Here is a 20,399-nt window from a genome sequence, read left to right as displayed (position 1 = left end):
CCCGTTTCTTATGGCCCTCGGTTCCAGTTAGTTCATACTCTCGTGCCTCTCTGCTTGTGACCAGGGACCCTGGACCACTGCATTCTGGCAGTGAGCCCCCCATCCCCAGCGACTGGCGTCCGTTGTCAGCACTATCCTTTTCGGCTCTCTGAGTGGGACCCCCACCAGAAACCTGTGTGGATCCATCCACCACTCCAACTGACGTAGCAACCTGCTCGGTACTGTCACCACTGAGTTTTTCTTGCGCATGATGGCTTGTTGGTATGGAAGTAGGAACCACTGAAGGGGACATGTATGTAATCTTGCCCATTGAACAACGTCCTGACAGGAGACCATCATGCCCACCAGTTGTGCTAGGCCTAATACATCCTGTCGCTGGGTCCTCAGAATCTGTATAATTAGAGACCGCAACTTCTTTTGCCTTTCCACTGACACAAACATCCTGTCCCGAATCGTGTCTATGACTACTCCCAAATGGACTATTCTTTGTTGTGGGGTTAATGAGCTTTTGTCCCTGTTCACTACAAAACCATGTTTCTCCAGACAATCCAGTGTTGTTCTTACGGCTTCCAATCCCATCTGCATTGAAGGGGCCTTGATTAGGATGTTGTCCAAGTAAGGAAACAAGGAGATCCCTTGCAGACCGAAAGGAAGTGCCCGATACTGAAAATGCCTCCCATTGTAAGCAAAACGAAGGAATTTTCGGTGCGTCTCCCTTATGGGGATATGTAGATATGCCTCGGAGAGATCTATAGAGGCAAGCACCTCCCCTTTCTGGATGGTTGTCACGATGGTTCGCAGAGTCTCCATCCGAAACTTGCGGGTTCTTATGAATCGATTCAGCCACTGAAGGTCCAAAATGGCCCTGATGTCTCCATTCTTCTTCGGGACTATAAAAAAGATGGAATATACCCCTTGATTCCTCTGATCTGGATGGACTGGTTCTATTGCCCTGATTTCCAGGAGATGTTGAATCGCCTGAAGAATAAGATGATGTTTCTGATTGGATGTATTCTTGGAAGCTGAACAACCCTGTCGTGTGGTATCATCTCAAATTCCAAAGAATATCCATTTGTTATGGTGTCCAGAGCCCATCTGTCTGAAATTGTTTCATGCCAAATTTCTGCAAACTCCTGAAGCCTGCCCCCTATCTGGATGGGGTGTCTTAATGTGTCGTAGTCACGCGGAAGTTTCTTTCTTTTGTGTCTTGTGGAATTGTCCAAATTTTGAGAAGGCGGTGGATCTATTGTCTGCTCTGGACCTAGGTTTCCAACCTCCTTTTGAGGCTCTGGATCCCCCAAATCTGGAAGCCCTTCTGGGGTCCCGAAAGGACTGAAACCTTTTCCTCTGTTGGGGCTCCTTCTTTTTAGACGGAAGAACCTTTTTCTTTTCTCTGTCTTCAACCAGATACCTCTCCAGCGCCTCTCCAAACAGGTTGGTTCCTTTGAATGGGATTGCTGCCACCTTTGCCTGTGCTGAGGGATCTACCTCCCATTTTCGCAACCATGTATTCCTTCTTGCCACCATGTTGAATCCCATTGCTCTTGAAGAGAACTGGAAAGCATCCATGGTCGCATCCACAGCGAAGGCTGTCGCTAGGGCAATCTTCTTAACCTCATCTTTGATCTCCTTAGGGAAGTTACTCTCAGCTGCGGCTAGATCTGAAGCCCAGGAAAAGGCTGCCCTAGCAAATAAGGAACCAGCCACCGATGCTCTGATTGAAGTTGCTGAAGCCTCGAAATTCTTACGCAGTGACTGTTCAATCCTCCTATCACAGGGGTCCTTTGGAAAACCATCTGCTCCCATAGGAAGGACTGAGTTGGTAACCATACTAGACACTGGATCATCCACTACTGGTAACTGGATTTCCTTATTTGCAGCTGGAGTAAGTGAATATAATTTGGAAACTATAGGCTGAGTAGCTTTTGATTTTGCTGGTATCTCCCATTCTGCCTTCATCATATCATGGAAGACATCAGGAAGCGGCACACCCATCTGACTTTTACCTTTCTTGGGCAAAACCCGGTCTGACCCATGTGGGAAGTCTGAGTCTCTTTTTTGTCAGCCACATATGGTGTAAGCTCCAAAGCTCTCAGCACCTTAGAAAGACGCCTTGCATAAACCTCTTGGGGAAAAAGACGCACCTGAGGAGTGGTCACGGCTTCTTCCTCTTCTTCTTCTGAAAGCTCACCCTCCTCATAGATTGAAGACAAGTCTGACTTTTCAGAGTCAGAGTGAACATCCTCAATAGGTCTAGAACCTTTAAGAGAAGCTGCTTCATCTCCTTTCCATCTTTTGTTATTATGGAGGGCAGGGGATAGCTTTCTCCTCTTGCCTGCCTTCAAAGGGTGAGCATTTTTGAGGCATTTACCGGCCTTGTCTGCCACAGTGGCCCCCTCCCTGAGGAGCCCATTCTCCTTCAACACCTCTCTAAACTCTCTCCTCATTTCAGAGCCTAGCCATGAAAGAATTTGTGTTTTCACCTCCTGGCTGGCAGCGTCTAATTCCCCTGTATTTCCCCCAGGGTTTATTGGCGCCTGATGAGAAGACACGGAATTAGGGGAACCAGGAAGCTCCAACTCACAGAGGGCACCCCGACCCCTCAGTGGGCACTAACCCCGTCCTTGCAGCCATAAATGCCCCTTTTCCGTTAAAAACGTTAATGTAAGGGGGGAAGCAAAATTCACCTCAGCAGCCTCTTACCGCTCCCTCAACTGCCGTCTCTCAAGTGTGCGATGAGGGTTCTGAAGGGACGTGCGAAGGCTGATGTGAGGCTTGTCGGCCTGTCGTGCCCTCTGCCAGCGTTAACTGACTCTACCACTTTCCCCAGAGCAAACTCTGTCAAGATGATGATGGCGGCGGGGGGGGGGTTCATACCCGAAGGCTGTAAACCCCGTGCGGGAGTCTAAGTTCAAGCCGTGGAAACTGGGCTAGCCCAGCACCGTCGACTCCACTGCTCACAAGCCTTGCCTTACGACCGAAGGCCGATGAGGGGGAAAAGGTCGCAACACCTTCTTTCCCCTTGAGAGCCGTCCAGCTGCTCCTCCCTTCTTTGTCGGTTTTCTTTCCTTTTTTTTTTTTTTTAAAGATCGCATACTCTACGGAGCACTAACAGTCGATGTCCTGCTCCAAGCAGGGCCAGAAAAAAATGAAGAGCCGAGGAAGCCCCTCCCCTTCCAGGAGCGTTCAGTTGACTGACCCTGCACTGGAGAGGAGTCGCTTCCCATTGGTATGGAATGACCCACTCCCAACAGACCACCGGAGAAAGGAGAATGAGAGAAGGTAAAAGAACAGGGATCTAGACCCTACCACTTAAGGCTGCAGATTGCAGTGAAGAAAGTAGGCTGGTGCCCATTCAGTAGCTTGCAACAAAGAACAGAGCAAGAATAGCAGAATGATCAGAAGTCATGTGACTCCTCTCCAAATCCAGGTAGTAGATACATCTGGGCAGTCAGACAGTTATGAGTTAGAAGGGGAAACAAAAACATATTTAAGCTCTTCAGAGCATTTCCATGTTTTCATACTGCCATCCCTATACTTCCTACTCACTGGATTAAAAAAAAATTGCTCTCCCAAACTGCCTTGGAGGCATGGCTTTCAAGCAGGGTTAAGATGTAGAATGGAGAGCAGTCCCTAACAATATAAGCTGCTGGGCTGACAGATGGAGAAAAACTGAGCAAAAAAGCAAAACTTACTGATGTAAATTGTTGAGTATTCAGTAACTGCTGAAACTGCTGGTGCTGTTGATGTAGCAGAAGCTGTCTCTGCTGGTCAGGAAGAAATCCAAGTCCAGAGGCACTACAAAATTATGACAAAACAACCAGAAATGCAGTTGGTTACTACACCAGTTCACTTCAATGTCACCTTTTCAGCAAAAGTAAAAACCCTTAGAATGTACAGACTTTTGTAACCAAAGATGCAGCTGTATATAATTAAATGTTTCAAGATTCCCTACTGAATTTTTAAGACAAAATAGCAGGTATTCTTTTCTTCACTGCTGCTTAGTCAAGCAACCTAATCAAATGCAGCACTCTGAATTCAACCAACATTTTATGAATCTCTCTCTCTCTCTCTCTCTGAAATCCCAGGGAAAGAGAATACAGAGGAAAGGGCAGTTTTGCTCCCTTCCCTCTATTCAGTTATGCATAGATCTGCATGTTAGTAGCCTACATGGGTCATGTGACCCTGGGACTCATCTTACCTGGAGATTGAATGGACTATTAGGGGGAGGGCAACAAGGAAAATATCTGAGATCTTTGTGCCTTATGGACTGCTAGATCCAGCACAAGGGCTTAGAAAATTTACCCAGCGCTTACTTGGTCCGGCTTTCCTGCACTTCCCATATAAACAATGCACAGATACAAGCACATTTAAACACGCACTAATATAAAGGGTGTGTGATCTGGGTCTGGGAACTGACAAAAAAGCTAGATTTATGCTGATCCGATTTGGGCAGTCAGACTCTGCTGGACTGAATTACCTGGCCAGAGGCAGCCACCACAGCAGAGTCAAGCAGCTCAGAGTGAGAGGAGAATGGCGTGTATAGAGCCAAATCTGTGACGAGGCTGTGTGAGGTGTGACAGGAGTCAGAAAGCACAGTGGATTCCCATCCCATTCTGCCCCCAACCACCCAGACTTCAAAAGAGCCCTTCAAGCACCTGCTGCTGGCAGCCGCCTTTTAAACTCTGCAGCTCAAACCCGCCCCTCCCCCCCCCCGGCCCTTAGTTCAGTAAAGGGATTTTTGGGATTCTCTGGTTAACATTGGTTCCCTTGCTGCAGTTTGGTTCTGTTGGACTTTGTTGGTTAAGCCTGCGAGGGAGTTAATGTCAAACCAGAGAATCCCAAGCAAGGGGGGGTGGGTAAGCCATGGAGTTTAAAAGCCTTGAAAATGTTTCTTCCATAGAAATCAATGGAGAGTGACTGGGGGGCAGCTTGTTCAGGGCCCCACAGAATTAGACTCCTAAATTGGGGGGGGGGTCTTCAGTAGACAGTCAGGAGTAGGTTCCCTGCAAATTTGGTGGAGTTTGCTTTAAAAATGCCCTTCCCCCACATTTTCCCATAGGGAACAATGGCCAGTTAAATCCAGGATTCTCTAACCCAGATCAGAGAATCTAACCCAGATTTCAGGGATATAAGATTTTTTTAAATCCCTGAAACATAGACCAGGATTACGTGGATTTTTTGGGGTGCACACCCCTAACCAGTATCAGTATAAATATCTTCAAATTAACCATCTCTATTTTCTTCCTACACATCTGTTTCCACATGCTCTACTTATTGGTCATCTCTGTTTATTTGGTGTGACTCATCTGTAGCTGTTACCATTCTTACATTCTCATACTGACAATTCAATCACATCCCTCTCTCCTCACAGTTCTCCCACTGCACACACTTGGGAAAAATTTACTTGCTCCCATCTCTTTCTTCTGCATGACCAACTCAGCTTCATTCATGCATTACTATAATAACTGGGAAATAAATAATAATACTATAACAACTGGGAAACCTAAATTTCCACTGTTCAAGTAAAGGATGGAACAAATAAGTGCCATGGTTTTTAAACAGAGCTTGCAAAACCTATGAGAGTATGTGTGTGTGGGTACTACAGCAGCTGACTAAGGCTGAGCATTGGTGACAGACCTGATCGGACCTGTTCCCTTGAGCTATGGCAGGAACAAACTGCTGCCAAAAGGCTGAGTCTGGGGTTTTCGTCATGCAAAGCATTTTTTTAACTTCAGCATATTTGTCTTGGATAACCACAGGCTTTTAGAGACATTTCAAATATGGCCTAACAATACAAACGAAGAGCAAAGGCTTACCTGTTACTTAATGTGGTTGGCAAAGGATGCGTTGCATTCGGCGTTACAGTTGTGTGACTGAGAGCAGAAGGGTTCTGTGATATAGTGGCAGGGGTCTGAATTACCCCATTTATAGCCCCAACAATTCCATTGATTGCCAGCTGGTTACCTGGCAGAGTTCCAATTATTCCACCGACTGCAGGAATGGTTGATGTTACAGTCTGCATTCCGCTGGCAAGTGCCCCTACCATCACACCATTGACCTGTTGAACTCCTGTGCCTTGCTGAGCTGGACTCTGCCCAGCAGGTGGTGGAGTAGAAAGCGCAGAGGAACTACTGGTGCTTTGTCCACTGGAGTTTATCTCCTAGTGAAAACAACAAAAGCTCAGCTGCATCAAACTTCACACAACAATAAAAGAATAGAAAGATAGTATTAACCTGCCACAAGTTTAGAATATGAAGTGAAAAAAGCAAACTATACCTGATTTAATACGGGAAGGGAATTGTCCGGTAGAAAGCTCGTTCCCAGATGAGGGCTCTTGCTGTTGTTCAAAGAATCAGTGCTAGCAGCTAGTGATGATTAAATAAAAGAATGAACTTTTGCATCTGAAATGCATAAAATCCTAACTCGGTGTGGAACACTTACATAAAATTGAATTTAATTGCTTTTAATCATTAACCCAAAGCAATATATGCATTAATCAGAGTGAAGCCCTTATCTCATTATGTCAATGAATTTTACTATCAAATATGAATGTAACCACAACTAGTAGAAGGTGCAAGTTTTCACTGCATTTTCAAAAGCATTTCATCATTTTTTCTGCAATTTGATTTTTGCAAATATACAAGGGATTGGTTTGACAAAGCCCTTAGGTAAATTTCATCTATCTTGCCTGAAAAGACCCCCCTATCCAGAGTGCATATTCCATTCCCTTCTCCCACCAAAACTGTTATCAGAAATTATGGACACGTGACAGGTCATATTGTAGGAGAAAGCAATAACACCACTTCTTTCAACATACAAGTAATTGTAATATAGGTAGAAGGCTGTAAATGTAAAGCCTTCTGGTAATGTTGACAAAGCTCAGCATAAAGGAAGAAATTTTCCTCACCAGCCTGGGATGAAAATGCATGCATTTGATGAGATGGACTTGGATTGGATGTTATTGTTGGGAAAGGAACTGAAAGCTGGGCATTTAGTAGCTGGAGGCGCTCCTTTTTAGCAGTCAGGTTTTTAATCTGTTCTTCTAAGCGTCGATTTTCAACTTGAAGCTGGTGTAATGACTTCAACATGCCTAAAACTAAACAACATTTGACCAATTAATCCAATTCCTTGAAAAATCTCTCTAAAGGTGTTATTGTGTTAAAAATAATGCATATATTGTATGCTCAGGTTATACATAACTGCAGTATTCTATTTAGTCAAATGAGGAACTAGAAAGTACTCTTACTTTTTAGTGATATTCTAAAATATTGTAAATTCTCCTTTAAGTCTGAAAATCTGAAAATCACAGGCTCCTGTTTACACACATGTTCACCCCTACCTGTTTTATCCACTTTCTACAGTTCTTAAGCGCCCTTATCTAGAATTACTGCAGGTAGTTCAGTGAACCCTAAAACAGGACTGCTTGTCCTGTATATTAAACTGTTCTGGAGATATCTAAGGCCATAAAAGCTTTCCAATACTCACACACCTACTTTGGTTGCAATCTTATACACACTTACTTCTGAGTAAGCGTGCCTAGGATGTGGTTGTTCAAAACCAAGGCCTCCATACTGTGCCTGGCACAGTGCATAGAAGTCCTTGTTATACATGGAATCATTTGTCCTACCAAAGCCCAGCAAATTGTTGTACATGGTGCTCTCTGTTATACTCGCTTTTGAAACAGACTTCAAAACTTAAGTTCATTCAACGGCTGATTATAAAAAGGATCTCTAGATTGTAAAATTTAATATGACACAGTATTGCAAAATAGTTTTGGTTTTAAGTGGTTGAAAAGGGAAAAGTGCTTGGTTGACTCCTTGGACAAAACCCCTGCAAATTTAGGTAATCAATGAAAACTTTTACTCTGTTTTTATTGCTTTTAAATCAGACTCCAGCTGCTTTCAATGTTCCTCTAAAGAGCACCCAGCAGGAAGTATTAGGAGCCCTGCAGTCCTGCCTTCTCCCTGAAGATAAAGCACATCCTCAGTCAAATACTTTCTGTTTCTTCCACAGCCAAATCTCTCAAGTTGGGATTCTGAATGAATGTTGGAACTGGCACCAGCCAACATGTAAGACAGTGGGCTTCTACAGCACAAGAAACCCCACTTTCAGAATTCTAAATTGTATTTGCTTAACATGACCTCTGGGCCTAATACAGACACAAGTCTACCAGTACAAGCACATCTGGTCATTTCCCAAGGATTTAGCTTTTTATCCCTCCTCTTCAAGAACATACAAAGGAACTCTCAGTGTGCCCAAATGAGATGCAATAAGACTTAGCTAAACCTGTCCTCCAGCTATCATGTTTAAAGGATTATCCCTGCATGAATTTCCTCACAATTAGCATTTTTGTCAGGGTACCATTCATAAAAATATCAAGTAGATGGCACTTCACTGACGACCAACAGCCAGGAAAAACAGGCTCAATGATTTTTGTTAAATGGTAAAACAATATTCTTAAACAGTTCAAATCTTTATATGCATTTGATTTGATTGTGAATACATTAAAAGACAGAATATCATTTTTCTCAGCAAAATTTGACTTCAATCTTTTTAAGCATATCTTGTGAAAATAAAATCTACTCCTCCTTTCTATTACAATCCCCCTTAAACTGTTCTCTACAGGTGGAGAAAACAAAGTCACTATCTAATAATTATTAGGGAACAGATATTCACCCTGCCCCCCCATATACGTATACACACACAAATTACAGGAGTACTCAGATTTCAAACATCAAACTTTATATGCATCATAAAGTGTTCCCCTGTGGGGTACTGAATTACATATATAGTGCTATTAACATAAATGGTTACCCACAGCCAGCATTCAATAGATCAGGCTAGATAATATCAGATACTCACTGTCACTAGGGGTGCCCTGTTCCAGTAAGAACTGCTGCCCTTCACTCCATTGCCTCTCCAGAAGCTGTTCTATAGTAGCTGGTACTGGGGGCAAATGGTCCACACTGTTATTCCCTGCCTGATCATAACGAATCTGTAAACTAGTTACAGGAGACCTGCAGAGAAATTGTAGATTATACTTAAAAGAAAGGAAAAACACACACACACAAAAGAATCATCCACATTCTTAGTCAGTCTTAACCCCTTGCAAACAACATTCCTTGAAGCACCTAAGAGCTCTTCTGGCTTTCATCACCAATTGTTTAAATAAAGGAATCTGAGAATGATGATAATTCTTCGAGGAAGACTTCTGTACAAAAACCATACTCTCTCTTTTGCAGGTAATGCACAGACAAACGCATTAATGAGGGAGCATTTTACTGATAAATGCAGAGTAGGCACTCTGCAAAAGAAGTTCCTAAATATAAATGCAAAACACTCAGATGGTACAAAATATTACATTAAAGGTAGTGCCCTTTGTCACAGTTAGTATAATTTTGTTGTATGCCTGATATGCACAAATACTCTTATATGACTTTTTAGAGGATGCTGATTATGCAGAATCCAGTCACTTGTGCATGAACTGCTGGCCCAGTAAGAGCTAAGTAATTAAATCCCAGGAATGTCTCTTTAAAGTAAAGATTTCTGTTTAACATAGCATAGGACCTTTGTACAATCAGTGATTAAAATACTACACAAAAAACTTTTGAAGTACTATGAGCAATCAATACAGCATGCAGAAGAGAGTATTAAAGACACATGTAGACAGTACAGCTAATTCGGGTCACAACACAGGAAATCCTGATCAGCACATAATATGACAGATACTTTAACAATGTGGAAACTTTATTTCCTTAAAAAAAAACCCCAAATAAACACAAACTAGAGGGCATACTATAATCACTTGAAAGGAAGACTGTGACCTTGCTGAGCCTTTTAGTGCAACCATTTTCTGTTAGAACCAAAATGTACCAGTACAATACCATCCTATCAAAACAACAACCCTACATTTGTACTCAAGCATTTAAAAATCTTTCAAAATATTTTTTAAAATTAATTTTAGCAACTTACACAATATTCCCTCTATTCCTAAAACACTTGTGAATTCAAAGTTTTCCATTCCACTGCAAGAATGCTGCAATTTCCTTCTGACGATAAATACTGTCAAGATCAAGAACTAAAATATAGAATAGACAATTCTATCATAGGAGCTGGACTTATTTATAGTAAACAGAAGGTATACTCAAAGCTTAGACATGCCATTTAATCTATTTAGACTAAATTTAATCTATCTGGTTACTCTATTTTAATGCATCAGCAAACAGGCTTGAAGCCAGCTGGGTGACCTTGGGTCAGTCACAGCTCTTCAGAGCTCTCTCAGCCCCACCCACCTCACAGGGTGTTTGTTGTTGTGGGGATAATAATAATATACTTTTTAAACCGCTCTGAGTGGGTGTTAAGTCATCCTGAAGGGCAGCATATAAATCCAATGTTGTTGTTGTTATTAATATCATCTCCATAGGTTTTGTTTATTTTTACAGGACCTGAATACTGAGCACTTGCCTCATAAGGTTAATGACTATAATCAAGTTTCCATGTTACAACAAAACAATTCACCTCTACTGTATTTAGACAAGCACAGAGAAATTAAAGGAGCAGTCTAAGCACACCTACTCAACAGTAAGTTTCATTTTATTTAGTGTGCTTTACACATAGGATAGTGTTCTTAGGATTGCAGCCTAAATGACTTAAAGAGATTTACAAACCACATTTCCTCATGACAGGAAGCAAAACCCAAAATGTCTTGTTTCATGGCCTGTTGTGCTATATATAAAGTGCTTTATTTTGCAAAGCAGCTCTAAAGAGAACAAAAAGCCTAATCTCATTTTTTAAAGCAACAGAATGCTCAGTTTAAAGATTGCTTTTTATAATGAGATCACTAGTGATATATTTATTTACGTTATTTATAGACTGCCTTTCTCACTGAGACTCAAGACGGATATTAGGATATGTTTTCCTTATCATACCTGATGCTCAGAAAACTGGGCGAGCATGAAATGTATACATTGCACAGGAGTACAAACAACATGAAAAATAACTAGCAGTGTTGCATTCATGTTGGATCTGAAGTCTTAGCAGATAGAAATTTCACTGACTGCAAGGTGTATTCACTGATTCACAGATCAGCTTAGATGTTCTGGATTCCACCTTCATTAGCAGCACATTAACAGCACTCCACCAAGCCTGTTTTGCTCATCTGAGCAGGGCCTGCTGCAGGTGCCACCCTACAAATGGCCAAGATCAACAACTGCCTGTACACAAACCTTCTCTGTTGTAGCCTCCATGTTATGGAATGGCCTGCCTGGTGAGATCAGGAAGGCTCCCACTCTCCTGGCATTTTGCAAACTATGCAAAACTGAATTATTTAGAACGGCCTTTTTATAAAGGCAATAGGGCTTTATTATGATGGAGCTGGTTCAGGAAGAATGCTTTAGTAAATGGAGAATGTTGACTATACCACTGTGTACAGTACATGCTATGTATTATCCTATTCCAGCATCCTTTAATATGCCATATTAATATTTATGCTATATTTCAGTTATGTTGCAGACTTCTAAAACTTTTAATTTCTGCATCCAAATTCTATTACATTATTTACTGGATGTTTCATCTTATTGAATGCATTGACCTACACTGTATAATCTGCTTTGAGTCTCTGTGAGAAAGGTGAATTATAAATAACAAAAATAAAAAATATATAGCACAAATAAAGATTATAAGAAGAAGAATATAAAAGGATTGTATATTTGTTAGATGCTGGCAAACAGCTCCCAAGAACTATCTGCTGGGGACATAAAATGGCAGGTGGAACTTCAGTTTTTGCAAGTGGCACATTAGGGAAAAAACATGCCTAGCCTCAATTTCTTTTAAGCAGTTACCATTCCCGATTTTTTTTATATATATAACTAGCAACACTAACTGAACAAGCTTTGGCAATCACAAGAAGCAATATAGTAGGAATTATTACGGGCAGATGTGTAGCAGAATTATTAGAAGAGAGAGAAAATTGAACTGAATTGCATGATTCTCCCATATTGATAACTTACAAAGCATAATACAAAAAATTAGAGAATGGTTTACAGAACTGAGTTCTGTGAATACATCCATACAATATTAAACTTAATCCAGAATTCTCCAGTCTAAAGGAAATTTCAAGAATACTGTATAGAAGTTTTTCAGATCATAAGTGGTGGGGGAAGTGAACATGAATTAGCTGTCACAGAACTCCAAATTCATTAGTTCCTCTGTACAAGACACAGCAAATCTATAGAATTAACTATTATACAAGCGGGAAAATACTGTATTTGATAAAATACATGATTAAGCAAATTTAATAAATCATTAGAAGCACCAATGGTTGTCAGTCAACATGAGCAGTGCACTTACTCAGATATTCTCAACGGGCCATTAAGATTACTGTTACACAACTTCCATTGGCTACACTGCAGAAGCACCATATATGCTTCACAGAAATGTATAAAGATTACAGTGGCACTGTTTAGAAGACTGCTCAAAGTATAAACCTCTGAATGTTATGACATGAAACAAGGGTGGGTGACTCCACTTGTATTTCTTCAAAACAAATCTCTCAGATGCACACCACTGAACTACTGCAAGAGTCAAGGTAATAGGTTTGCTAAAGTCATTGGCTGGGTTTAATGTTGCGATTTTTATATTAAAAATAGTGGGATGCAATTTAGAATATAGAAACATGCCTCTTTGTATTGCTCCTCACGCACCGTTATCAAATGATGTATTTTTACTTTGTTTTATGTACATTTTATGAAGTACACCTTTTAGTACATTACCAAATATACTAAAGACAAGAATTTATGATCTTATATAATTAAAATGTTTAAGACAAGATGAAAATGCAAACTGTTTGTATGCACTCAAGACTTACATGAATACATTTTTTAAGTTGTTTCATGTAGACAGAGAAGGGCAGGAGGCTGGGTATGTGTTTTATTGGCAGTCTTACGTCAATACTGTCAAGCATGTTATGTTTATGTGCAACCTTATGCAACATCAGTCCATAACAAACATTCTGTAATGAAGGAAAAAGGAGCTTTTTGGCTCATCTAAATCCTAGTTAAATCAATGAAATTGGAGCAAATAACTGTGCATTTAGTTCCTACATTCTTCTATATATAAATTTATATAGTAACTGAAGTGATTACTGACTCCAGATTTCTGAAAAAGGTGATGGGGAACCCTAAAACTAAACAAATAAAAACCCTTGTTAAAAATTACTTCTGATTCATTTTAATACTTCATGCGGTCACCAAACTTAACTATTGTTCTAAAGGCTTATAAATGTATAAAAATGCAATACATGCTTTGCTATTTTTTAATAAACTGGAACTTTTAAAATTACTCCAGTAGAAATAAAAGCTGTGAAAGGAGATATAAATATATGTAAGGCTCAGCTTCTTATAATATTTGGAATCAGTCACAGTACTTTTTCATCAGTCACAGTACTTTTTCATAAGACTTTCAAGTATTTGTACCAACAACATTTAATACTTCACATTTGCCTAAGTTTTCAAAGGTGTTTTTTGTTCACAGTCTTTATTTATTAAGGAATTTCTATACCACTTCTCTCCACAAAAGAGATTTGGGATCTGCAAGCTCTTACCATCCTTGAAAACCAGGCCACAGATCAGTAACATTCACTTCACAGTTCATTTACTCTTGTACATGACACAGCACTTCTGATTAGTTATGGGACATTGACATGTCTCCACTAACAATGTTTTCTTTAAATTTATTACTGACTTATTAAATATCACATAGATGATTGCAGCAACAGTGTGTAGTACTATTGTACAGTGAATGAAACACATTAGAATGCCATCCAATAATTAAGAGGAAATTTATCGCTGAATACCCCAGCAGTGCAACTCCATTTACAATATGGCTGATCAGGATCACATAAAAAAAGAGAAATTATCAGAAAATAGGCAGTGATTCAGTTCTGGTACGGTTAAGTCCTGAGCATCAGAAGTCATAAAATGCTCAGGTGTTTCTTTTTCTTTTTAGGACACTGAAAACATGTTTATGTTTTTTTGTTACCCTCTTAGCTGTCTTTTCCCTACTCAAACATAAACACGTTTCCAACCAACATTCTAAAAAAAAAGAATGGGCATTTTATAACTGCCAATGCATAGGATTTTATATACAAACCATGAGAGTCACATAAATTGAGCCAAGAGTACATAAAAATCAAAAGGATGTGGAGTCCCCTGAAGCTATTTCCACGCCTGAGGTAAAGGCATTCATTCTTTTCACTGTGTAAGCACATAATCCTATTTATTCAAGTTGCTATCAGAACATTTTTGCCTTAACTATCTGCACATACGATTTATCTATATAATTCTTTTCAACTTAAACGCAAGCAGTTCTGATAAGAGATAAAAAGTTTCCACACCTTAAAAAACATTTCCTCTGCCTCAACTCTGGAGAGTAAATATTGCTTACCGCGGTGAAAGACTTCCTCTGGGTGAGCCTCCCCTGCCAACAAGGCTGCGGCTATTGTCTCCAAGATCTTGATCTGCAGAGTAAATATTTCACAGCCGATAAAATGACTCTTTCTGAGGCAAGATTTTAAGATGCTGCAGATATAGAGATAATTTCAAAACGGGTGATCCAATATCTGGGAGTTACTATCCACACTAAAGGCAGCTACAAGATTAAAATTGCTAACTGCAGTGGGTAAGGCGTTGTCCACACACATTTCTGTAGCAGGCCATGGATTAGGCTCAGTCCTTTCATTGCTTTCAGTTTTACAGCACAGAAGCATGGTTTGCATTTCTAGTACCCTCCCCTCAGCCACTTTTAATTTCTGCAGCGAAAGTAATGAATCACAGCTGTGGACAGCTAATCTGTATGCTTATCACAGCAAATCCCCAGGCTTTGTATTTTTTTAACACTTTACATCCCAGGACAAGTCACAAAATGTACTGTATATTTGACAGCTACATTTTTGCTAGGATTTTTACTAAGAAATGTTAACTCATACATTTGTCAAAAGGTTATTATTTTTTGAAAGTGAGAAAGAAAAACTTAAACATGGAAAGGTATTAAAAACCTCCTCATTAAAAACACAGAAGCGCCTTGCTTGGTAGGACTCAAAAGGGTTATTTTTCCCTATGGCCTCTCAATAAAATAACCCTATCTGCCCCCTTCAAGGTTGCCCTCCCTCTATTCTGCAGCAAATGACCTCTGGCCTCTTAGAGGGCAAGACATGACTGATCCATTCTTGGTAAACTGCTAAACTCATTCCCTTCCCCCAAACAGGCATGACTATTACGACATGTCAACAAATCCTTATGGATGGAATGAAACAAAGCAAATGCAGGAGCTCATTAAAAATGGTGCAGAAAAAGAAGAGGGGGAGGAGGAGGAAAAGAAAAAAAACAAGAACCAATGCTGCAAAAATACTGGCAAACAATCATAGAATTATTAAATACTGTGGAAATTGTATGACAGGATCTCAGCCATACCTACTTGTATATCATGCAATTCTATGAATTATGCAAATAAAGCCTTAAACTATGCACAAGCCCCAGTGCTGTGCTACTCCCTCTGCAGAAAACGAAAGGAACTGAATGCATCAATCACAAAAGTCACAGGAGACATTGTTGCATTCCTGCCTGCTCATTGCTGTGCTTAAACATTTACATTTCAGACAGTAAGATACACCACAGTGATTTCTGCAGCAAAACAGGATTATTGCTGAACTATGGCAAGCTACTGAGCATGCAACTAATTAAAAGACAAACAGATAAGGTTAGAAATCTTAAACCATTTCATTTTAAAAAATGATTGGAAAACTTTTAACTTGCCTGTTTGACTGTTCTCAGACCGTGCTGTAAGTGCTGCCATCGTGGAGCTAGAATTCAGCCTATTGCCATACACATGGGATGGAAGCAAGCTGAGGGAAGATCCAGGTAGGGCATTTGCCTACAAACAAACAACCTCAGAATTAAAATCTTTTAAAGAGTTTGCGGGAGGGGGGTTGACCTAAAGAGACATTGTCCTAAAGAATTAAAATACTTTTACATTAAAATAAAAATGCAGATTAAAGACATTTTTCTGCTCTACTTGGTGGAAGGGAAAAGAAAATCGATCTGCAAAACTTTCTGAATACATGTGCATGAATTTCAGTTTTTATACCCAACAAACAGTGCATATTTAGGAAAGCCAATTCATAAAGCATTGAAATGTTAATCTAAGTTGTGCCTGAAATGTCATGAACTGTAATTTTAAACCATTTTTACGAACTACATTGGATATGCAGGGTTGCTGACATTTTCAAAGCACTCTGGTACTCCGACTTAGCTGTTTGATGACCATGTGGCTATCTTAACTATTTAATCTTATTAAACCATTTGCAAAATAAAGGGCAGGTAGACAACAGATGTCTCACAAATGCTTGGGTTCTTTACATCACGAGAAGACTGTGTAGGTCAAAAGGTCCAACTTCCAGCTTTATAGTTTAACCATACAGAACCATATTTGCTTTACCATACTCTGTCATTAGTAAAACCTGCACACCATTTGGTTACTTCCTATTTTGATGCACAGGGAAACAGGGTTTTGTTTTTATTTTATTTTAAAGAAAGCAAACTGCCATTACAAGTATGTTTTCTATACAATATAGGGCTCAACGAATCACAGCTCTGCCCTGATCCACTTATAAGGGAATGCATTTTGGCAGCTAGCCAGCACTACTTACTGAAGAGCTCGTGTAAAGTTTGTATTCATTCATTCATGTTGCTAACCACAATTCTGAAGGTCTCTGCTGGGACTTGTGCCAAACAAGTGAAAATGAACCCTTGAAGAGATAAAACTAAGGAGCTGGCAAAACTCTTGCATAATCCAGTGTAATAAAAATACCTTCTTCCTTTGACTATGTTACTTTTGATAGATATATCTCCTTTAAATGCTTAATTTAAAGATTTGTAGAAGCACTGATACTACATTTTGTGGACAATTGTTTTTAAGAATAGTAAATTACGAAGTTAAGTGACATACAGACATAAATTAGATATATGTCTGAAATTATATATTTTAGTCTGTTAAGAACATGCAAACGTGCTTTTCAGTTAAAATTAAATTCCTAAGGTTAGATTCAGCCGTCTGATTTCTCCTTCCAAAATCGATCAGGTTTCAAGTGCTTAACTGAGACTGGATAGAGTCCATGTTATTTTTTAATTTAAAGTATGTGCAACTGCATACAAAATACAAGAAACATTCCAACTGTTGTAAGTTAAATATCACATAATAACCTGCATCTCTGGAGTATCATGCCCTATCATAAAATCAGTCCTCAACCAAAACGGTTGATAAATGTATACATTTGTAGAAGCTATGTCAAATGATAGTGCAAGAATAAATTGTATCCAATGGACATAAACATGGATGTTTTCATGAGTGATCTGTGACATGCCAATAGCCAAATCTGGAGACCAGGACTTCCAGATCACTCACAAAAAGGAATCATAAGGGATGAATCCACAGAACATTTAACATATTGGATAAACTGAAACTGATGTACAATTATTAATTATTTAGGGCCAATTCACATGTGCATGTTCATTACTTGACTCAACACCTGCAGCTCAATTCTTAGCATATGTATTCAGAAGCAAGACATACAGTGTTCAATGGTACACTAAACTTCTTGGCAAGCATGCTTAGGATGGTAGCATTGATTATTGGCAGCTGAATGTGCAAAGTAGATCTACTGAAAAGCATTCAGGTGACTTGAGATAAGTTCTCTCTGTGATTTATGATCTGTGATGGCTCATTTACACATATAAGTTGCCTCCTGGTGCTATAGTCATCAAGCAATGAGCCTGCATGTGCATAAATTAGGTAACTGAGCCGTGGATTACAAAAGAAATGTTTAGTTTAATGTGTATGTTCGTATACATAAACTACACTCTTCAGGGGAGAAAATCAGTTACGCAGAAGGAAAGAAATTAAACGTTTTTGTAATGGCTACATACTTTATTCACTTATTACTATCACTGTGGTTTAGTGGTTACTAGACTCTGGAATGCCTAGACTTAGATTTCTACTCTGCCATGAAGTTCTTTAGGTGACTTGAGAGCAGTTGCTCTATCTCAACCTCACAGGGTTATTGTAAGGATAAAGTATGGAGAACAGTACATGCTGCTTTGAGCTCCCTGAATGAAGAGATGGATAAAAATGTACTAAATTAGCAATAACAAACAAGCAAAACTATCTTCTTTAATATTCTCCACAATGGGATAAAAGACAGATACAACATAGAAGCTTTGGATATTGGCAGAATTCATCACAATAAATTAAGAAAAAGTGGCAGGTCTTTATTCAGTTCAGGCCTTTAGTTCATGATTGCTCCAAACACATGAACAATAATAAGCCTTTTCCCAACATGTACAGTAACCTTTACTGCTAAAATAATAATATTGATGGCTTCAATATTCTCTTCACTGAATATATTTTTGTTACGATCATTTTCAAAAACTGGGTTTAAACCCACCTCTTGCAAGGCAGGCCCACTGGGCAAAATCCAAAGAGATACTCTTGGCAAATTCAAGCAATTGCACACACCTAGTAGAATGTTTTACTGTTCCCCTTTGAATAGCAAATTCATATGCTATTTCACAAACTGATTTTGTGAGGAGGAGGAGGGACCTTTTCAAAAGTGGTCCGCTATGTGCATAGAGCTGTTCTTCAGGAAACACAAGTCTAAAGCCCGTTTGGGTACAGAGACTGAGATGCATTGTTTTTAGAATCCTAGTCACTGATCTCACTGAAATATACTTGCATGGCGTGTTTATTATATTAGGCCTTATCAAAAAACATAAAAATTGCTGGCATCCATCAAATTATTACCCAACCCATATTCTTCTAAAGAATGAGACTCAGTATCTGTACAATGAAAAAAACCTACCTATAGATATAGATTAACTCTGAGCGCTAGATTATATGGCTGTAATTTTAATAATGTGCTCTTTATAGCAATTTTAAATGTAATCAAGTATAAAGCAATATTTTGTACTTTAATCAAAGCCAATTTCTGGATTTAAAAAAATCCTTTAAACTCCCAACATAGGATCTTTTAAAAAAATATTTAGTCTAATCCTATTTCACTTTAAACGATCCTATCCTATCCTAACCTATATAGTTAAGTTCCAATGAAATTAACAGGATATAGACATACATCACTGAGTGCAGGATTACAGCTAAAATCAAGTCAGTTGGTTAAAATTACCAATACGCCTCAATAATGGAAGATCATGTGTTTTGTTAGTTGAAAGAGGAAGACATCTTACACTGGTTATACTTATTATACTCTTGCTTGGCATGATTTAACACCAGCCTTAAAATGCTGAGACTTTTCAAAACTAGTTGTTCACTCCGTACATTACTAAGTAATATTTTAACCAGTATTTTCACTTTATTTTAAAGGTTTCTTGGGAAATACACAGCAGCCCCACAACACATGTCTAAAACTATTTCTAAATGGAAACAAGTTATATATAAAATTTCCCACAAAGCTGGAACTATAGGCTAAATTAAGGAATCGGCTTTTTATGATGGCAGGGGGTAGAGTAGCAGCAAAAAATGGGATTAAGCAGTATTAATATGTATGTGACAGCTTCATTTGGGCAGGAAAAGTAAGCAAAGTATTAGATTACTGCATTACTTAAAGGTGAAACAGAAGCATCATGTTTCAATCCAAGCTGAAACATGCTGAAGAAAGCATTTATTAAAAATGCGCAGTCATCCTGTCAGTATACATTAAGGTCATGGATTTAAGCAAGCGCTAAAATACAACAGTTCTAAAACTGAACCTTGTTTTAGCTGAGTCATATTAACTAGAAACCCAATACAAGATTTAAGTATGTTTAAACCATATCCAATATTGAATTACAGATTATTTTTTTTGAACTAGTTTTAAAAAACTAGTTTCATACATGTGTATTCAAGAGACTTGTACATACAATAAAATGCATTTTTAAGGAAATTCAACACACCAGTAACAGAAACAGATCATGCAAGATGTACACAATAAAGTTATCAGCATTTAATGTTCACATCTGTATACGCCTTATCTCTGTACTGGATAAAATAAAGCAAACAAGGCAGTTCAAATGAACCACAATGTTCTAAACAAATATTCACCTTTTTTACAACAAGATACAGAAGTTCTTGTTTAACACACAGAATACAATACTCAGATGCTGAGGATTCTCAGTCTCAGAGGACCATTTCCTTCTCCCCCACCTATGTGATGTGTATGTTTCCCATGTAGCCCTGGCACTCCAGTCAGGGCCAGTTACTTACCCCAACTGCCTGTGATGCTTCCTGACAGTACACAGGTATTGGGGAAAAGGAGTCCAGGACTCTTCTGAATTGCAAGGATCCTCACTGCA

The 20,399-nt window shown here is 39.2% G+C and overlaps 1 protein-coding gene across 6 annotated transcripts in view; it reads right to left on the bottom strand.

The window, feature by feature from the left end:
• MLLT10 (MLLT10 histone lysine methyltransferase DOT1L cofactor) overlaps positions 1-20,399 on the bottom strand; it is a 183,127-nt gene that overhangs the window by 7,254 nt on the left and 155,474 nt on the right. For all 6 annotated transcript variants that reach the window (XM_054991141.1, XM_054991136.1, XM_054991137.1 and 3 more), the window contains 7 exons: positions 15,813-15,930; positions 14,446-14,518; positions 8,866-9,020; positions 6,911-7,099; positions 6,280-6,368; positions 5,820-6,163; positions 3,696-3,798 (listed from right to left, as the gene is read on the bottom strand). In XM_054991141.1, the coding sequence (XP_054847116.1) occupies positions 3,696-3,798; positions 5,820-6,163; positions 6,280-6,368; positions 6,911-7,099; positions 8,866-9,020; positions 14,446-14,518; positions 15,813-15,930 (1,071 nt within the window). The remainder of the gene's footprint in view (positions 1-3,695; positions 3,799-5,819; positions 6,164-6,279; positions 6,369-6,910; positions 7,100-8,865; positions 9,021-14,445; positions 14,519-15,812; positions 15,931-20,399) is intronic.

The sequence above is a fragment of the Eublepharis macularius genome, chromosome 11 (genome assembly GCF_028583425.1).
Source record: "Eublepharis macularius isolate TG4126 chromosome 11, MPM_Emac_v1.0, whole genome shotgun sequence".
NCBI lineage: Eukaryota > Metazoa > Chordata > Lepidosauria > Squamata > Eublepharidae > Eublepharis > Eublepharis macularius.
This window is presented reverse-complemented; position numbering and strand designations above follow the sequence as displayed.